This window comes from Coenobita brevimanus, chromosome 33 (genome assembly GCF_032717465.1).
Source record: "Coenobita brevimanus isolate Jiangsu-jjx chromosome 33, ASM3271746v2, whole genome shotgun sequence".
Lineage (NCBI taxonomy): Eukaryota > Metazoa > Arthropoda > Malacostraca > Decapoda > Coenobitidae > Coenobita > Coenobita brevimanus.
Window position 1 is genome coordinate 1,574,559 of NC_136986.1, and position 21,133 is coordinate 1,595,691.

At 41.8% G+C, this 21,133-nt stretch overlaps 1 protein-coding gene across 1 annotated transcript in view; it reads right to left on the minus strand.

The window, feature by feature from the left end:
* LOC145395710 (ionotropic receptor 93a-like) overlaps nt 1–18,150 on the minus strand; it is a 98,033-nt gene extending 79,883 nt beyond the window's left edge. Inside the window, exons 1-4 of the mRNA XM_080269250.1 lie at nt 18,074–18,150; nt 15,286–15,445; nt 10,330–10,595; nt 9,247–9,381 (exon numbers count right to left, since the gene is read on the minus strand). Of these exons, the coding sequence (XP_080125376.1) occupies nt 9,247–9,381; nt 10,330–10,595; nt 15,286–15,445; nt 18,074–18,150 (638 nt within the window). The remainder of the gene's footprint in view (nt 1–9,246; nt 9,382–10,329; nt 10,596–15,285; nt 15,446–18,073) is intronic.
* Between the last annotated feature and the right edge of the window lie 2,983 nt (nt 18,151–21,133).

Sequence of the window (21,133 nt, forward strand, 5' to 3'; positions counted from 1 at the left end):
CCTTATACCTAAGTGACAGAAATATAAAAGTATATGATGTATATTCAAATTTCACTCAGTGGCCAATGGTGTGCCACAAGGATCAATTCTGGCTCGAACCCTATTCCTAATTCATATTAGTGATCTGTTACCTGTCATCCATAATCCACTCTTTCATACACAGATGACGCAACAGTTCACTGTTCATTCACACTTAAACACCTATTCACAAAGTTTAATATCTCTAACTCACAACAAAGCACAGACATCTCCATAAATCAATACATATGTAGGATCACTGAATTTGGGCAAAATAACCTTGTCCCAGCAGATTTTCCGCCACTGCCCCCCCCCCCCCATACTGGCAGATTTGGAAATTTTTTTTTTTTTTTTTTTTTTGGCTCAAACCTCCGCTTTTGGTGAGAAACAATGGAAAATCACCGAGAAAGTGGTAACCGGGGTCTATAAGTGACCTACACAGGTATTCCTTCGTTACAACTGGTACCATGTTCTATGGGGGGTGCTCTGCGGCTGTCACGTTTTCTATAGTAGGGCTAAGTACAGGAAACAATTCAGAATATGTAGTTATTTATTTATTACAAACAAAAAAACATGTAGTACAAGAGTATACTGGTTTATATACAAAAATAAAGGTGAAAAAGCATTGTTCCTTTGGGCAAACCTAGCGAACTCATCCCAATTGGTCAGTGATGATTCGCTAACATTGTTGTTTCAACATACATTTCATTTTTTCAACTTGCATATTACTTTTCCAATAACATTATACCAGTTTCCACTTTATATAACTGTTATCACATATTTACAGCCCTTACAATTGTATTCAGCATAATGTTAATGTATATTAACATAGTGAACGCACTCGCTATGACTGTTGTTTCAACATACATTTCATTTTTTCAACTTACATAATACTTTTCCACTAACATTATACCTGTTTCCACTTTGTATAGCTGTTATCGCATTTTTTCAGGCCTAACAATTATATTTAGCGTAATGTTAGTGCATATTTACTTAGTGAGTGCACCAGCTATGCCTGTTGTTTCAACTTACATTCTATTTTTCCAGTTACATTATACAGTCCACTGACATTACACCCATTTCCATTTTATATAACTGTCATCACATATTTACAGGCCTTATTATTATAGTGAGCGTCATATTATCGCATATTTACATAGTGAGCAAACTAGTGATGACTACTGTTTCAACTTACATTTTATTTTTCCACTTATATTATACTTTTCCACTTATGCTATACCTGATTTCACCTAATATTACTGTTATCACTTCCTTACAGACCTTACTATTATGGTGAGCATCAGATTATTGCATATTTATAGCACTTAGAGCGTCATATCGCAAGCACACACAGCATCAGTAATGCACTAACGTGTGGTATTCTTTGAAGCAAGGCTTAGCGCACAAGCCAATGTTGCAGTCCACACACTCGTACCTCGTGTCTTTTCTTTGAGTGGTTTCTCTCACTTGGGAACTACTACAGACGTGACACTGCCGCTGGGGTCTAGGGAGGTTCGGTTGAGGAGGTATGGTGTTTGGGAAGTGGCGTGCGGTGAGGCATAGGGGAGTCTGTGTGGCAGTGGTGGGGCCTGTCCTCTGCATATTTTGCAATGATTTCGCGGGACGGCTCCTTCACAAACCCCTTGAAGTCTCTGAGGTTCCCGTTGTCAAGGCATGGAGGTAGTGGCAGTTCAGGACTGTGATATCAAGCAAGTGGAAGAAGAGCTTTTTGTACCACTTCATCGTGGTCCTGGCACACTCCACACTGGAAATCATGTAGTCGGACTAATCCACTTGCCTCATGTTGATATTGTAGTCCAATACTGACTCAGGTTTCCAGACGCGGCGCCTCCTCTCATGCGGTAATCTACAGAGCATATGCGGTGCATGAGGGGGTGGTGTACCGCTGATAGGAGGGAAACTTCCCTGTTGTGGTTCCACAGGGTGGTGAGGATGTTATTTGCCTTGAGAAAAACCACCTCATTCTTGTCAAGTTTCCTCCCAACCTTGACCATATGGCGACGGTTTCTCTTTACTCTACCACAGCCTCCGGTGTCATTCAAATGTAGGAACCGTGTGAGAATGGAGCTAGTGTACCAGTTGTCCAAGTGCAGCACACTGACCACGATGAAGGTACTCCTGTATCATGGTCTTTACAATGGCCCCTGAGAGTTCAATACTTCGATCTTCTATTATGTCTGTCTGTGTGCCCGTGTACAAGACTATGTCTTGCACATAACAAGTCTTACAGTCATGCACAACAAAGATCTTGAACCCAAAACGGTGTTTCTTGCTGGGTATGTACTGGCGAAAATAAATATTGCCTCCCCACAAAACAAGACTCTCGTCTATGACAAGGTCTTGATAAGGATAGAAGGATGAGTGGAACTTTTCCCGCGGGTGATCAAATACCAGCCTTATTCTCCTCATTCCATCCGTTTTATTAGCATTAGCAGGATCATTGGCATCATAAAAGTGGAGGCGGCTGAGAATTTGCTGAAATCGATTCCGACCCATTACTTTCCCAAAGAAAGGTGTGCTGGTTATAGAGTCCATAGACCAGTATGCCGGAATTTGTCTTTTCTGTACAATACCCATCAAAAGAACCAGGGCTAGAAAGATAAACATCTCACTTATGGTAACCGAGTAAGCATATTGGAGGGAGTGCATGTGTCTCCTACCTTCATGCTCGCTTTCACAGCGTTGGCTGCTTGCAAAGGTGTTAGTCTCTTCCACAATCCGCTCCACAAACTCCTCCCCAAAGAACGGGTGGAAGAAATCCACCCTGGTGGAGCCGACATGGATTCCTGGAGCCGTGCAGCCAGACCGCCACTCCTCAGTGAAGGGGTGAATGATGGGAGTGAAATTACTCCCATCTTCCCAGTCCCACAACACACTACCGTCTCCAGCCTCCTCCCCATTGTCACCTTCGTCGGGTTGGGGAGGAGAGAGTGGTGGGAGAGGTTGGGGAGGTGGAGAGCGGTGCCCTTCCCCACTTGTGCTCCTTTTCCCTCTCCCTTTTCCTTTCCCCTTTCCCTTCCCTTTCCTTCCTTTCTCCACATCACTGGGCTGTGGGGAGGAAGAGAGGGAATATTGTGGGGTGAAAGATGTGCTAGGGAGCGGCTCCTCCTCGCCTCCCCACTGCCTCACACCACGTGCTCGCACTGCCTCCCTCACACCACGACTTTCACTTTCACTGCTCAATCCTGCCACACCATTTTCGCTTTCACCACTCACTACTGCCACACCACTCCCGCCTTCCCCATACAAAACACTAGGCCCATACTGATTCTCCTCCTCACCATCCTTTCAGCTTCCAACGGCGAAATCCTTTGTCTCCCGAGCCACGAGGTAGCACCATGTCCCAAGGCTCCGTCCTCGTCCTTGTATTTCCTCATCACTGCTGCTTGTTTCATCCTCGGGAAGCATGTAATCCTTGTCTGCCACGTTGTCATCAAGTGGGGAATCGCTGTCGCCTGTGAAGGCATCCAGGGTAGCTTGAATTTCAGCGTCAGAGAGACCTTGGCGCGCCATGTCTATTCAGGGTCACTGCTAACAGGTGAGTGAGTGAGTGAGACAAGGAAGAATGCGGGTCACACGGGGTCGGGGAGTGTCCCCGCCTGGTGGCGGGTTGTGGAAGGTGTCCTGCGCCTACATACCAAAAATCACACGCGAGATTTGAAAAATGTGCAAATGACGGACCTTGCAATTGCCAAACGTATGGGTACATCGTCAGGTCTCAGCGTGACAAAACATGCTGACGTATCCATACGTCGTTGGGACTCGGCGGGTTAGCGCTAGTAAAACCAAATATATACAATTCACTACTAGACAGATATTACCAGATTGCTATATTCTCTTCAATGCTACTAATATTCTTATGTCCAAAAGTATTGAAGTTCTCCATGTTTCATTTAACAGTTCCCTCATGTCAAATCATTTGCTAAAACCGCCTCAAAGATGTGGAACTTGGCCGGGTGACTGAAGCCACTCTGAGGTTCTTGGGCCCCATGAGGGGCCAGGGGGGTTTGCGGTGGTTTGGCTCCCATGCTGTCCTCCTCATCTGCTTCGACAGCCTCCGGAGGGTAGACCCAGGGCAAAGATGCAGAACACAGAAAACACGTCTATCTATCTATCTATCTATAGCCCGACGCCCTAATCCCACAAAGGGTGGCCGCAGACAAAACGCCTCCAAGTCGCTCTGTCACCCACCATTTGACTACCCTCCCCCCAACTCACCCCCCCCCTCCCTCATATACTTCTCAACTCCATCCCTCCAACTCATCCTCGGTCTACCTCTCCCTCTCCCTCCCTCCACCTCACCTACATACACCCTCTTAGTCAGTCTTTCATTCTCCATTCTCTTCACATGCCAAACCACCTCAGTGTATTTCTCCTAATCTTCTCAACCACATCCACATCCACCCCACAGCGTTCCTTCACTTCTTCATTCGTCAACCTGTCCCTCCACGTCACTCCACATGCTCCTCTCAAGTAACTCATTTCCACTGCTCTCACTCTTGACTTGTTCCCCTCTTGCAAGGTCCATGCCTCGCTTCCATACGTCAGGGTAGGGATCACAATATTATCATGCAGTGACTTCTTAACTTCCATACTCACCTCCCTATTTCTCATCACTGCTTTCAGTGTACCAACAACCTTCCTTCCCTGCTGTACCCTTTCACGCACTTCATCCCCCAAAGTTCCATCCTTACTCATCACACTACCCAAGTACTTGAATGCACTCACATTCTCCATATCCTCATCATGCAACCTCACTGCACACTCTGTGACTTCATTCCTCTCAAACACCATAACTTTACTTTTGTTTACATTAACTTTCAGATTCCTCCTCCTACACACTGTCCCAAATTCATTCACCAAACCTTACAACTCCCATTCATCTTCACTCAACAGTACTGTATCATCAGCAAACAGCAACATCGGAAGCTTCCAAATCTCACCCTCATTCATTAGAGCCACCCCCACATCCACTGCCTTACCCTGCACCTCCTTTACAACCCCATCCATGTATATATTAAACAGCCATGGAGACATCACACAACCCTTTTTCAGTCCTGCACTGAGTCAAAGAACTCACTCAGCCCACCATCCACTCGCACCGCAGCCCTAGCTCCCTCGTACATACTCTTCACAGCACTCAACAATTTCCCCTCCACTCCATATATTCTTAATACCTTCCACATACCTTGCCTATCTATTCTGTCACAAGCTTTCTCCAAGTCCATGAAGGCAGCATACACTTTCCTTCCCTTCTCTAGATACTTCTCCACTAAACATCTTAGAACAAATATCTGATCTACACACACCCTTTTCCCTTCCTAAATCCCCCTTGTTCTTCTCCAACTAGCTCCTCTGTCATATGTCTAACCCTATCAATGAGTATTCTACCATATATTTTACCAGTCACACTAAGTAGGCAAATACCCCTATGGTTACCACATACTTCTCTCTCCCCTTTTCCTTTGTATAAAGGAACAATTATACTTGATTTCCAGTCCTCTGGAACCCTTCCCTCTTCCCAAGCCAATCTGCACAATTTCCATATCCACTCCACAACAATCTCACCCCCATACCTAAGCATTTCACCACACACTCCATTAATACTTTTCATAATTTCACCACCATTAGACAAGACCAGGCCGATTGGTGGTGACAGTGGACTCATCACCCTGTACACAAATCCATCAACTTTTCAGATACTAGTTCACACAGAAAGTCACTTCTCCCCCCACATGACACCAGAACAAAAAAACAATAAATTTAAATATGCACTGGTAACAAATCACACATAACAATCACCAATACATACGTCCCCCACAATACCCGACAATTACTCTCCATAAATACATCGCATCACTAACATACCCGACATCATCCTGGGTGGTGATTTCAATGCCAAGGCGTTGGCCTGGCATATCAAGAACCCTGACACAGACAGAGGGTTGGTACTACAATCCCAAACAGACAATCTTTTCATACTCAGAATCTCCATCAACATACCCATATCCCACACCAAGCCCTCTTCTTCCCATCATTCCCAGACATCACTTTTTGCTCCCCAAACCTCACCCCCACAACTTCCTGGAGAGTGATCAAAACTCTTGGCTCTGACCACCTCCCACTCACCATCACTAACAAAACAAGAATCACCCCCAGCTGGCCACAACACACATACCATACTTAAAAGAGAGCCAACTGGGAGGCCTTCACAACTGAAACAAAACAACACTTTGAAACATTAAACATTAATCCATCACAAACATCAACACCGCTGTGCACACTTTCAAAATAATTATTGAAAATGCAGACAAAAGACACATCCCCTGAGGCAACAGAAAGAGACAGAACCCCAACTTCACGCCAGAAATTCACGGCCTCATCAGTCAACGGGACACACTAAAACACTCCCCAACACCCCATACACGAGACACTATGCAACAAATACAAGAACTGAACACTCAGATAAACAATAAAATATCAGAACAGCAAACACTAAACTAGAATAATTATCTCCAAACACTTGATCACAAAACAAACACCAGCAAACTCTACAAAACACTAAACAGCATTATACTCTCCAACAGCAACACTACACAATCACACGCTGACGTCACAACAATAGACACCATACCTTCAAACAAACAACAAGCAAACACTATCATCAATCATTTTTCACATGTCAGCCATCTAAACTCCATCGTGACGACCGACGTGTCATCTGATGCAAAAGACAGTTCCCCACACACCCAGACTTCGCACCTTTCCCTTACAACCAGAGGAAGAGCATCATTAGCAACCTTAAGCACTCGTCTGCCTGTGAACCAAACAACATATACAACATACTGTACACCTTAAACACTTTGAACCACAGGGCATACACGCACTCACAAACATATCAAACTACAGCTACTCACACAACATAATACCCAATAGCTGGATGCATGGAACTATCATCATTATTCCCAAACCTAACAAAAACCCCACGTTACTTTCCTCACACCATCCCATCGCACTCTTCTGCACCCCCTCCAAAGTCAGTGAATGACTGGTATTACAACTAGTTACACCTCACACACACCCTAGCCCCAGCACAACATGGTGTTAGGCCACTACACTCCACGAACACTCTTCTTAAAGACCATACACAGAGAATTTTTGATGGTATGAATTCAGCTAGGCCACCAGACAGAACAATCCTGATCACACAGCCTCACAAACAAAGTATTCAACACAAACATGCACAATAACACAAACAGATGGCTGACAAACTATTTAGCAGGCACATGTAACATTTGCCAGTCAATCTCCAAACATCAAAAATTTCACAAATGGCGTCCCCCAAGGATCTGTTTTGTCCCCTACTCTCTTTGACCTATACATGCCCGACATACCCACACCCCAAACACCACAAATACACATAGCTTCCTATGAGGAAACATAACACATGTACACACCAAAACACAAGCACAGCCACACACATCCTTCAACCTTACCTCAACACACCACACGAATGGTTCACCACAAACAGGCTCAAAATAGCCCCAGCCAAATCAACAGTGATCCTTCTCACAAACTGGATGGTAGAATACAGTCACACTCTACACCTCACCATAAACAACACTCCCCTACCACACACACACACACACACACACACACACACACATAATCCTTGGTGTAACATATAATACATCAATGTCATTTGCACAACACATCACAAATATTAGAGATAAGTTAGCACCAAGAATCAACACCCTGAGGTAACTTGCCCATACAACATTTGGACACAACAAAGAAACCAGCACCACAGTATACAAACAGTATATACAGTACGTTCAGTGATGAATTATGCACGCTCTGCTTGGGCTTCTAACCTCAATAACACACTACAAAGCTCTTCAGACCATACAGAACAAGGCCCTAAAAATAACTGCAAGCTGCACAGCTACTACACCCACAGACCACCAGCACCAAGAAACCAAAGTCGTCAAAGTCAAGAATCATCTACACATGAAAGACGCCCAAATTTTCGCCACAGCCTCCACAAACCCACACCATCCAGTACAGTACATGGCAGCACATCCACACTCACCAAGGGAAATCAAAACTAAACTCAACACATGATATTATACACAAATACTGTCATCTCCCCCCCCCCCCTCGCCTGCCTTAGACCAGCATCCAGAAGCATATCCATACTCAAATCACTCACCACTCCATTCAGTCTCAAAAACAACACACAACTGCATGCACGGCCTCCTGATATCCAGTCTTCTGATTCCTATCTCGCTCATGAGGACAGGGTCCACTTGGCCAGACTGAGATGTGGGCATCATCCAGCTCTCTTGAGTTATCAGAAGAGGCTGGATGACTCTGTCGCTGATACCTGTCCAGGATGCAACACAACACCCTATACTATTAAACACATTATGGAGGACTGCATTGCACACAATCACCTATTCCAACAACACGACATACATTCCTTGAGAGCTCTGTGGGAAAGCCCGGTCTTGGCCGTGGCCTTCCCAAGAGACTCGGGGCTGTTCAGTCAGACAGCGTAGGGAACAACTACTACTATTACTACCGCCTCAAAGAAACTTCGATTACTGTACGAAGTTCGTAGCTTCTTCACTGACGAGCAGTGAATATAACAGCCATGTGTGCTCTCAGCTGGAATATTGCTCACTTTTGTGGAATGGATGTGGTGAGGTTGCACTAAAACAAGTAGGCAAAATTCAGGACAAGGCTGTTGGAATTATCAATAACCCTAATATTACAAATAAACTACCTCCCCTACAGGTAAGAAGGAATGTTGCCTCCCTTCCATCATTTTACAGAAACTTTTATGGCAAATGATGAGACGAAGTTGCACCTATTGTGCCACTTCCCCATGCCTTCCCCTGTGCTACACGGGCATCTGGTAGTGCTCATGACTGGAATGTCACAGAGTCATATTGCAGAACATTCACATATCAGAAATCTTTTATTTCCTGAACTGCATCTCTGTGCACCCCGCATCCCCGGAGTTGTTTCCCCCCAAACTTCAACCTACAGCTCTTCAAGTCGAACTTTTTCAGATTTCTTATGAATCGTGGACACCAGTAATCTGGTGTATGGATTTTTTTTTTAGCCATTTGCTTTTCTTGCCTCTCTTAAAAAAAAAAAAAAAAAAAAAAAAAAGTATCACTGTAAGTAAAACCAACTCACTTCATCTTCAAAACTGTGTTGAGTCCGTCCATAACATCTCCCCCGACCATCATGCTCCCAAGTTCTCTAAAGGCACTTGATTCCGAGTTTAAGAAGAACTTCTTGTATGAACCATCAAAAGATTCTATTGTCACCCTGTAACATGTACAAATAAAAATTATTTAATTAGTATTACAACTGAGACCCTATAACAACGCAACACCAAAACTTAACTTAAAGATACATTTATTATTATTTTTGTTAACTTTAAAATTGGCATAAAATTGCCATCTTTGCATGTCGAATGCTAACCTGTGACAATAAATCAAAACCAAAATATGATGCTAGTCACGAAAAAGTGCTTGGAACGAAAGCGAGACGTAGTATTGCCTCTTCCTGCCACTGAGTTTCGTGAATAAGCTACAATTAAGAAAAAACTGGGGCAAGTTAAACTGAAAGAGCTATAGTGTTTTATTGGCCTTTATAACGTTTACTACAGCACATTCCTTGCATTTATCCTATTGTAGTATAGGAATAATAATGATAAAGTTAAATCACTGTCTGAATATAGGACAAGCACTGAAATCGAAAATATCCAAAGTGCTACAGGATGTGCGGATCCAGTCCATGTATTATGGCAGACAGTGGAGGAAGCATAAGAGAAAGACTGTACTACAGTGAAGTCTCTGGAGAACAATGCATGTGGAAGTGAATAAGGTTACGAGAGCGGTGAACACATAAGTAAAATAAATAAATAAAGCTGGAGATAAACTTTGAGGGATGGAATATTTCAAGTATGGTCTATGTGGATGGTGTATTACGTGGTACCTGAGAACACCATTTGTTGATTCCTTTAGTGTTGCCCTGCTTTTGATCAATCATATCTGAAAGTATCGATGGATATGAATAAAACACTAGCTGCTGCGTGAAAACTAACTCACTGTGAAATGTGTTGGTGAACGGGGGGGAAAAACAGAACTGAGAGTTTAAGTTTTTCGACGCAGTGATTGAGTAGAGATAAATAACCAAATGTCCCAGCATTAACTTACATTTCAATTTCATCCAGCACCTCCGCATCCAAACGTTTGTTCATCATTGTCTCACCTGTCAATTACTTTGACCAGCTCCTCAACTGTCTCTGGTCTGGGTGGCAGCCTTGGGAGGGTGAGGGAAGCGATGAGGCTGGCTCGATATGCTGTGCCCACCACCACACCGAAGAACAACCAAGTGCCGACGAGGATGTGGTTGGACTGGCTGGTTGAAAGGCGTCCGTACAGTCCCTGGCCCAACAGTGTGCCCACAGACTCCAACACCACCGATCCAGTACTCAGCACTCCATGCCGCATTTGCCACGTTTTCCTCCTCGTAATCTGTAACGCATACATATACAGTGATATACATATAAAATGATATGAGTGCGAAGTTGTTGTTTTATTGTGTCATAGGGGTGAGCAGTGATGTTTTGGACAGTCAAATGGTTTAGATAATACCAGTCATGAAAGAAAGTGCACCACAGTGCATGTGCCAACGTCAGGAAGACTTCTAATGAAGTCATTCGTGTCATTTTTTTTTTTTTTTTTTTTTTTTGCGGAGGTGCTTATTCTGTCCAGTTTCTTAAAGCAATTTTTTTTTCTACATTTCTTAATGCAATATTTCGACTACATATAGTGTGCTCTAAAATAGTGAAAATGTCATGGAACAGTCAGGTACTGGTTACAGTGAAGGTATGACATATATATATATATATATATATATATATATATATATATATATATATATATATATATATATATATATATATATATATATATATATATATATTAGAGTTAATTTGATTAGGAATGCTTAAAGTTCTTTCTTCGTTGAAAAAGGTAGACCATAATAAAACTGTATGAAAGCAAAATAATTTAACAATTCCATGCACTGGTTTCAAGAAATCAACAAGTGTGAAGTAGCCTACCCCCCTTTTTTTTTTTTATGCGAGGAAGAAGGAACCAAAGGCCATGAGCCCGCAGTAACAGTTCCCTCCAAGAGAAAAACAAAATACAATAAAGAGCCAAATTCAAGATCCGATCATTTTGAGATGCCTGGACACACTGCGTTTGAAAGACTGGAGATCATAGGCAACGGGAAATACAGACAGAGGGAGACAGTTCCAGAGGTGACCTGTTGCATAAATGAAAGACTGGGAGTAACCGTTAACTCTTGCATTAGAGAGTTGGACAGAAAAGGGATGAGAGTTTGCTGCCAGACGGGTGCTACGCGCCCGTCGTAGAGGTGGAGGAATGCAAGCAGACAGTTCAGAGGAGCAGTGACCATTAAGGTAGCGATAGAAAAGAGATAAAGATGCAACAGTGCGGCGAAGAGACAGAGGTTGAAGGGAGTCAGTAAGAGGAGGAGAGATGATAAGACGAAAAGCCTTTGACTCCACCCTATTGAGAAGAGCTGTATGTGGGGAGCCTCCCCACACATGAGAGTTGTACTCCACACAGGGGCGGATAAAACCCCTGCATAGAGTCAACATTTGTGCAGGGGTAAAGAAAGAGCAGAGTCGGCTTAGCACACCCAATCTCTTGGAAGCAGATTTTACAAGAGATGTAATATGATCTTTCCACAATAAGTCCCAAGTAAATGAAACCCCAAGCATGTTCAAGGATGATGCAGGATTAAGGTGAATATTATTAAACATTAGTGGGTATACCTGTGGAAGATTTTGTCGGTTTGATAGGTGTAAGAACTGAGTCTTAGATGCATTAAAAACAACCATATTATTTTTACCCCAGTCAGAGATACGAGCCAAGTCAGACATTAGGTGTGCCATAGTCTCATCCCTTGTTTGTTGAAGTAACTGTTGAGATGGGCATTGCGGGAACCAAATGGAAAGGTGAAGGGTGGAGTCATCAACGTATGAGTGGATAGGGTTAGATGTACAGCTTAGAAGATCATTGATGAATAAAAGGAAGAGAGTTGGTGATAGGACAGAGCCCTGAGGAACACCACTGTTGATAGATCTAGGAGAAGAACGATGGCCATCTACAACAGCGGCTATAGAACGACCAGAAAGGAAGCTAGCAATGAAGGCACAAATAAAAGGATAGAAACTGCAGGAGGGCAGTTTGGAAATTAAAGATTTATGCCAGACTCGATCGAAAGCCTTTGAGATGTCAAGTGCAATGGCAAAGCTTTCGCCAAAGTCCCGAAAGGAGGATGACCAGGAGTCTGAAAGGTAGGTGAGAAGATCTCCAGTGGAGCGTCCCTGACGGAACCCATACTGACGATCGGAAAGAAGGTTGTGATAGGAAAGATGCCTTAAAATTTTTCTATTGAGAATTGACTCGAAAACTTTTGAAATACAGGACGTTAAAGCAATTGGACGATAGTTGGAGGGTTGGGAATGGTCACCCTTCTTTGGGACTGGCTGAATGAGAGCAAACTTCCAGCAAGAAGGAAAGGTACAAGTTGACAGACAAAGGCGAAAGAGTTTGCCTAGGCAGGGTGTAAGCACAGAAGCACAGTTCTTGAGAACAACAGGAGGGACCCCATCAGGCCCATATGCCTTGTTAGTACTGAGGCCAGTGATGGCAGAAAATACATCAACTGAAGAAATTTTAATGTAAGCCATGAGGAAGTCAGAGGGGGGAAGCGATGGAGGAACAGCACTGGAATCGTCTAAGGTGGAATTGGAGGAGAAAGTCTGTGCAAAGAGATCTGCTTTATCCGTAGAAGAAATAGCTACAGAACCATCAGAGTAGAAAAGAGGAGGGAAGGATGATGAGGTAAAGTTGTTAGAAAGATTTTTGGCAAGGTGCCAGAAGGAGCGGGAAGAATTCAAGTTGGAGAGTTGAGAGCATTTAGTATGGATGAAATTACTTTTAGTAGAGCGAAGAACAGACTTAGCACGATTCCGGGCAGAAACGTAAAGATGATGTGATTCAGGGGTGGGTTGGCTCCGGTACCTTTTGTAGGCCCTCTCCTTGTTGCGGACAGCATTAGAACAAGCGTGATTAAACCAAGGCTATCTTGCGTTAGTCAAAGGATATGAGAAAGGAGTGTATGCTTCCATGCCCGAGAGAATAACCTCCGTAATGCGCAAGGCACACTCGGATGACTCCCGGCCATGGAAGCAATAATCATTCCAGGGAAAATCAAAGAAGTAATGCCTGAGGGCCTCCCAGTCCACAGCTCCAAAATGCCACAGACGACATTTCCCTGGAGGGTCCACAGGCCGTACCGGAGTGATAGGACAGGTTAAGGTAATAAGGTTGTGATCGGAGGAGCCCAACGGAGAGAAAAGATTAACAGAGTAAGCAGAAGGATTAGTTGTGAGGAAGAGGTCAAGTATGTTGGAGCTCTCTCCAAGGCGGTCAGGGGTACGGGTAGGGTGCTGTACAAGCTGCTCTAGGTCATTAAGGATAGAAAAGATGTAGGCTTGTTCACCAGGTGGATCCGTGAAAGGAGAGGAGAGCCAAAGGTGGTGGTGAACATTGAAATCTCCTAGATTGGAGATTTCAGAGAAAGGAGAAATGGATAGAATGTGTTCCATCGTAGAAGTATGATAGTCGAAGAATTTTTGATAGTCAGTAGAATTAGGGGATAAGTAAACAGCACAGATATATTTAGTCAGAGAATGACAGGAAAGCTGAAGCCAGAGTGTAGAGAATTCAGAAGAATCAAGTTCAGGAACACGAGAGCAAGATAAGTCGTTGCGTATATATACACAACAGCCACCTTTGGCTTTGAAATGAGTATAGAGAAAGTAGGAGGATAAAGAAAAGGGTTTGCTGTCAGTTGCCTCAGACAGCTGAGTCTCAGTTAGAAAAAGAAGGTGAGGTTTAGAGGAGGAGAGGTGGTGCTCAACAGAGCGAAAGTTAGAGGAAAGACCGGGAATGTTGCAGAAATGAAGAAGAAGAGAGTCAGACAGTGGTTCCAGGCACCTCGAGTCGTCACCGGGAGAGGGGCGGATGGTGGGGGCATTTATGTTCCCCCCTCCTGGGGACTCCGAGGCTCGGTGATGAGACGCCATTTTAGTTGAATTTTGAATAGGAAGTGTAGTGTGTACTGTGCATGTAGTTTGGTGTAGATAGTTAGAGAAATTTGTACTGGAGAGCAAGCTGGTCTACTCTCTGTGTAACTGAGACACTGAAAAAGTTCAGCAAAGGAGGATGGTCAGGAACTAGTCCTGAGGGCTGATGCAACGTGAGCTCCAGCACTCCCTGTCATCAGCTTTCCATCCACCTCGGGAGTACTGCCCTGCTCGACTGGTGCTACAGTGGTGGCTGTAGTGGAGGCTGGGGGTGAGAAGCAATGATCCGAACCCACTCTGTACTCAATTATACCATGCAAATGTATTCCAGCAAAGTGTTTAAGGACGTGATATATAAAAACAGCAATATTTTTAATTTTTTACTGCATAAATTTAACATCATCCAAGAAGAGTATTTGTACTTATAGCTGTTAAATGAAACTAATATTTTTCCATTATATATCTTTATCGTTTCCTCTGATTTTCACCTGTGAGTCTCATGTTAATGACTCATTTGAACCTATCGTCTGGAGTTAACTGGAAAAGATAATAGAATTAACCTGAGCAAGAGAGTGTTCATGATATCACAATAAGCAATTGTCTCCACTGACACACTCATCTTAATAAAAATCATAGACTGTTGATTCATGTTAAATACAAGAGAAGAACAAGAAAACGCGACCATGAAAGGGTTAAATGCATCATTGTTCTCGCTGACCATAAAACAGTAAAGAATAATGGCAACAGACAGATGTGGCATCATACTGGACTTCGCTAAAATGAAGAACGATATTGTGCTTCACTAGAGTAAATCACATTTGTTTAAAAATCCTGATGCAGCAGAAGCACTGCCTTGTGAAATATATTTACGTGTGTGACTAGCACTGGAAGACGGCCCCGGGGTGCAAATTGAGAATGTCCCACGTCTAAATTAATTTCGATGATATAATAGTAATAGTAATAATATAAGGAACAGTTTCCGCAGCCTATTATTATTAATACTGGATGCGCCCACGCCTGACCACTTGCATGTTTACCTTGACAAGTGTGAAGCAGACAGTCAGCGTAGAAGCCAAGACACCGATCCACACTTGGCCACTCAGCGGGTAATAGAAGCTCAGCCAACTGGGTGTTATGACCGGGGTGGCCATGGCGAATTTAGCAGCAGCTTGATCATAGGTGAAAGTCAAATCCCGTCTGGAAGCATTTTTAGAAATAAATACGCTACGTTTGTGGATGTTACAGCCATTTGCTCCACCTAACCATGGGAAAGAATTTGTTCTTCAATAAATAATAATAATAATAATAATAATAATAATAATGGTAATAATAATAATAATAATAAATATCAACAGTAATAATTAAGAATTAAAAAAAAAAATCGGAAGCCGAATGCTAATCGCCCGACAGAACATGGTGTTGGCTAAGTCCAAGATTTTGGCCATTTCTTAATAAGCTGGAGGTTTCATGTTGATAGCTCAAGCATTTCATGATTATTTATATGTATATATATATATATATATATATATATATATATATATATATATATATATATACATATACATATATATATATATATATATACTGTATATATATATTTTTTCATTTATTCATTCATTGCCAGCCGCCATGTATCCCAAACAGGGTGGCCAAGGGCTTAGAGTTAATTGTTTTACAGGGAGGGGCACTAATCCTCCACCAACCCCACTTGACACGTAGGGATGCCAACAACATCTGGTGTTCCCAGGCGGTCACCCATCCAAGTACTAACCAGACCCAACGTTGCTTAATATATATATATATATATATATATATATATATATATATATATATATATATATATATATATATATATATATATATATATATATATATATATATATATATATATATATATATATATATATTAGAACAGAGGAAGGGAAAGCCAATTATTGAAAGAAAGTAATAATCCACATACCAGATTACTAGCGTCTTCCATTCATAAAAAATCTGTAGGTTGTAATTTGGGGGGGAAACAACTCTGGGGAAGCGAGTTCCAGAGAGATGCAGTTGTGGAAATAAAAGAATTCTGATAGGCAAAAGTTCTGTTGTATGGCAGTGTGACAGTCCATTCATGAGCACAACTAGAGCATTTTACCATAAAAGTGTCTGTAAAATAATGCAGGGGAGGCAACATTCCTTCTTACTGGTAGGGGAGGTAGTTTATTTATAATATCAGGGTTATTATAATTCAAACAGTTTTGTTCCGAATTTTGTCTAGTTGTTTTAGTGCAACCTCTCCACATCTAATGCACAAGGGCGAAGAATACTCTAGCTAAGAGCAAACATGACTTATAAATTTTAATTTACTGCTCGTCAGTGAAGAAGTTATGGATTCAGTATAATAATGCAAGTTTCTTTGAGGCAGCCTTAGCAAGTGATCTAACATGAGAGGTCCAGCTGAGGGCATTGTTAAGTGACACACCAAGAATTTCATTACTTTTGGAGATAGGAATATTAGTAGCACTGATGGTAATACACGAATCTGGCAATATCTGTCTATTAGTGAACTGGATATTTTTGGTTTTACTATCACTAAATGAGACAAGGTTAATTTGTCCCCATTCATTGATCTTAGATCAGTGTTGATTTATGGAGATGGGTGCACTGAGTTGACAGTTAGTCATATTAAATTTTGTAAATGGGTTTTTTGAGTGTGAATGTACTGTGAAATGTTGATTCATCTGCATATGGAAGGATGGGATTGTGAGTGATAGATTAGAGATCATTAATATGAACTAGGAATAGGGTTGGTGCCAAAACTGGTCCTTGTGGCACGCCGACATGAATTGAGTGGAAACTGGAATATACATCATCTACTTTTACTCTTATTTTTCTGTCGCTTAGATATGAGGAAAGCAGAGGAACAAAAAGATGTTAGTCCATAGCAAGGGAGTTTGGATAAGGGAACGGTCCCAAACTCTCTCAAAAGCTTTAGAAATATCAAGCGCGTGCACAAGTTTCTCTATGTTGGTCAGTTGATTTATGGATGGTATGAGTCAGGAGACTGAGTACATCAATGGTGTACCGTTCGTGGCAAAAACCTTATTGTTTATCACTGATTAAGTTGTTGGATTCAAGGTGTTGAACTGTGTGCTAATTAAATACAATTTCAAATACTTTACCAAAAGACGATGTGACGAATATTGGTCTTTAATCAGGGGGGTCAGAGGAACATCCTTTCTTTAGAATTGGGTGGAGATTGACTTCTTTCAATGAATTATGGAATGAAGAAGTATGTACGAATAGTCTGAATAACTTACTTAGAATAGAGGCAAGTTCTGAGGAACACCTTTTAAAAACAATTGGAGGACTTCCATCCTGGCCTGGAGCTTTGTTGGTTCGTAAATTGTCAAGTATGGATTTTACATATCTAGTCTGTATTATAAATGACCTTGACCTTGACCCCGAGTGCCCATTGTCAAACTTGTCCAAGATTTTGGCCATATCTTAATGCCCTGAAGGTCTCATGTTGATAGCTCAAACCGTTCATGTGATCCAATATACTGTATTACTCATCCTCTTCATGCCCACAGTGGGGGGCGGAGGGACATTGATTGTAAGATTGTGACAACGTGAGTTAACTTTTACCTGGTCATGGTGTAGTGGTATGCTGCCTGGCTCTCACCTGAGAGTCCCGGGTTCGAGTCCCGGCATATTGGTAATATATTGGATGCTTTTTCCTGTGTACAGTACAGCTTTCTCTCTTCCGTTCATATGATATAATGGTGCTAAAAGGCGGGCTATAAAAAGTAGTTGACATTTGGCAACCATTTTGGTGACCTTGACCTTGACCCCGAGGACCCATTTTTGAACTCGGCCAACATTTTGGCCAGATCTCGGTGCCCTGAAGGTTTCATGTTGATAGCTCAAGCCGTTCATAAGATATAATAGGAAAAGACACACACACACACACACACACACACACACACACACACACACACACACACACACAGGTAGGTAAAAACATTATTGCTCCGCCTCGTAAGTCAGACAATAACTAGAGGCCCTCCCAAGGGGGTAATCACACTACTGTAGCTCGAGCCGATACATATCTAGCTCGGCATAGAATATGACCTTGACCTACTGTCACCAGTTTCAAACTCATAGGAGATTTGCATCCCTACTACATACTTGTAAAATTGTGATGATATCTTGAGCGGTTGCGATGTTATTGTGGCAATAGACACACAGAGCTTGACCTACCTTCACCAGTTTGAAACTCGTGATCGATAATTATATCTACTACAGACCTGTAAAATTCTGTGATGATATCTTGAGCAGTTGTTAAGTTATCGTGCCAACAGAAACACGGAGAGATGGACTGAAAGATGGACAAATTGAAAACAATTCCAGCTTCGGCATCGCGGCTAATAAGGATAGGAATAAGAATAGTAGTAGCAGTAGAAGTAATAGTAGTAAGAGTAGCAGTATTACAACTGAAACTGAAATCCCATCTGGAAACAGTTCCGGAATATTACAGGTTCTTTTTACATTTCCAGCTTCATCATCTTCCCACAGCTCCATGCATACCCTCCAGATCATATCCTTTACTATCGACCATCGTCAGACTATAATATGCTACAGTATATTATTTACAACTCGAACATTTTCCCATTCATCAATTCTTCCCAGTTCTGCTTCGTATGTTGGTAAGACGAAAATTACCAAGAATTAGGCGCAGATAAGATTATATTATTGTAGATGAATACGAGTATATTGTCCTTCTTGGATGCACTGCCAGAATATAACACGTTGGTACTGACATTTTTTCCCCTCGGCTGAAAAGAACTTCTTTTTAAAATTTGAGTTAACTGAGCCCGTTTCTAACCCCTTTCCTTATGGGATGGACTTTTGTTGGCTTACTAATGTTGCTTAGTAACATAATTGAACCAAAAGAAGTGTCAGTGTGAAGAAGCAAAAGAAGGTAATATGTGCAGAATGTAGTTCCACATTTGTAGGTAGTCATTAGAAGAATATTCTTAACTTTTGTGCACTGACGGGTTCATTATCAAGTTACTGCACTTTAGCAAGTAAAACAAAACTAAACAATTATTTTCCTCATCACTAACGTTATCTATAATCAAAAAGATATAAGGCAATTACAAATTAGATATGCTATCTATAATCAAAAAGATATAAGGCAATTACAAATTAGATATGCTATATCTATCTTTTAACAATGTACAGCTGTTCTTTGCCGCATAAAACTATCTGGAATTGAATCAGTTTATCGATAACAACAGTGAACACTGTAGTACAAAGGTTAACCTTAGCTTAGAATCTCACCTCTCTAGTTCTTGTGGAATAACACCATGTATCACTGTTGCCAAGAATGATTTACGAATCGGCACCTGATCTTTCATCTGCAAGTAAATATAACATTAAAATAAAGAAATGAAAGGCCCAATATATATATATATATATATATATATATATATATATATATATATATATATATATATCTGAGTGTAAAGTGGAGGGACTGTAAGAAAATGTTCTGGAAAGAGGTGAAAAGAGTAAGACAGGGTGGAAGTGGAGTTAGCAGGGGAGTGAAAGATAAAAATGATATATTACTAGTGGAGAAGGGAGAAAAAGTGAACAGATGGAGAGAACACTTTAAGGAATTGTTGAACGTAGAGGATGGAAGTAATGCGAGTATAAGTGGCTGGGGAATGCCTGGGAGAAGGAGGGAGGTGAGAAGACAGGAAGAAATTAGTAAGATAGAAGTTGTGGAAGCAATGAAGAAAGTTAAATTGGAGAAAGCCCCAGGAATTGATGGAGTGTGTGGTGAAATGCTGAAGCATGAGGGAGAGATAGTAGTAGAATGGATGTGGAAGATGTGCAGATTGGCCTGGGAGGAAGGTAGAGTCCCGGAGGATTGGAAGTCAGGTATAATTATTCCCTTGTACAAAGGAAAAGGGGAGAAAGAAGTGTGTGGTAATCATAGGGGCATTTGTCTTCTTACTATAATAGGAAAAGTGTATGGTAGGATACTTTTTGACAGAGTTAGAGAAAGAACAGAGAAATTACAGTACAATCCCAGTTAACCAGGCAGCTTGGGGAATTCACCTTCCCGGTTACAGATTTTTCCCGTAGTTCTGATATTCAAATCTATACAAAGGCGATCATTATCACAGCAGTAAATACAATTCAGGTACTCACCACTCACATCAGGGGGCACACCAAGAGATTCCACCTGAAAAATTGCCTCGCAAACACACACCATGGCCATAACGGACGTGCATGCAATGCCTTACAGTACCGGTACTGCAAAATGCACAAGTCCATTCTGTTATCTACCGAATAATTTCTTGTATGTACTGTACTCATGTGGAAAACTAAAGAAATAAAATCCTGCATATTTACTGGTAAATTATCACGACACCTGTACCCCCACATCAGCTTTGTTTACGATCCCGACCCCAACTGACCACCACCATTCCGCCACTGTTTTGCACCATTGTTAACTACCGAAGTATTTGTTGTATGTACTGTACTCATAAAAGTGGAAAAATAAAGAAATAAAATCTTGAACATTTATTGGTTAAATGATGTTAAGACTGTACTGTAGAATTATCACACCTGTGCCCCCACACAAAGCTTTGCTTACGTTCCCGGCCCTGACTGACCTCCATCATTCCACCCTTCACCTGCCGCCAATCAGCTGTTTTGCACAAAATAAAATACATGATGTACTTATTAAGTGCAAGCATATATATTTTTTTTTCTTCCAACAAAGTAAACCTTCATTCCTATTAACATTTTTTTTTTTCATCTCTGCCAGCACACATGCGTTCTAAGATGAATTTATGTGGTGCAAGTTAGAGACGGTCCGTTAGG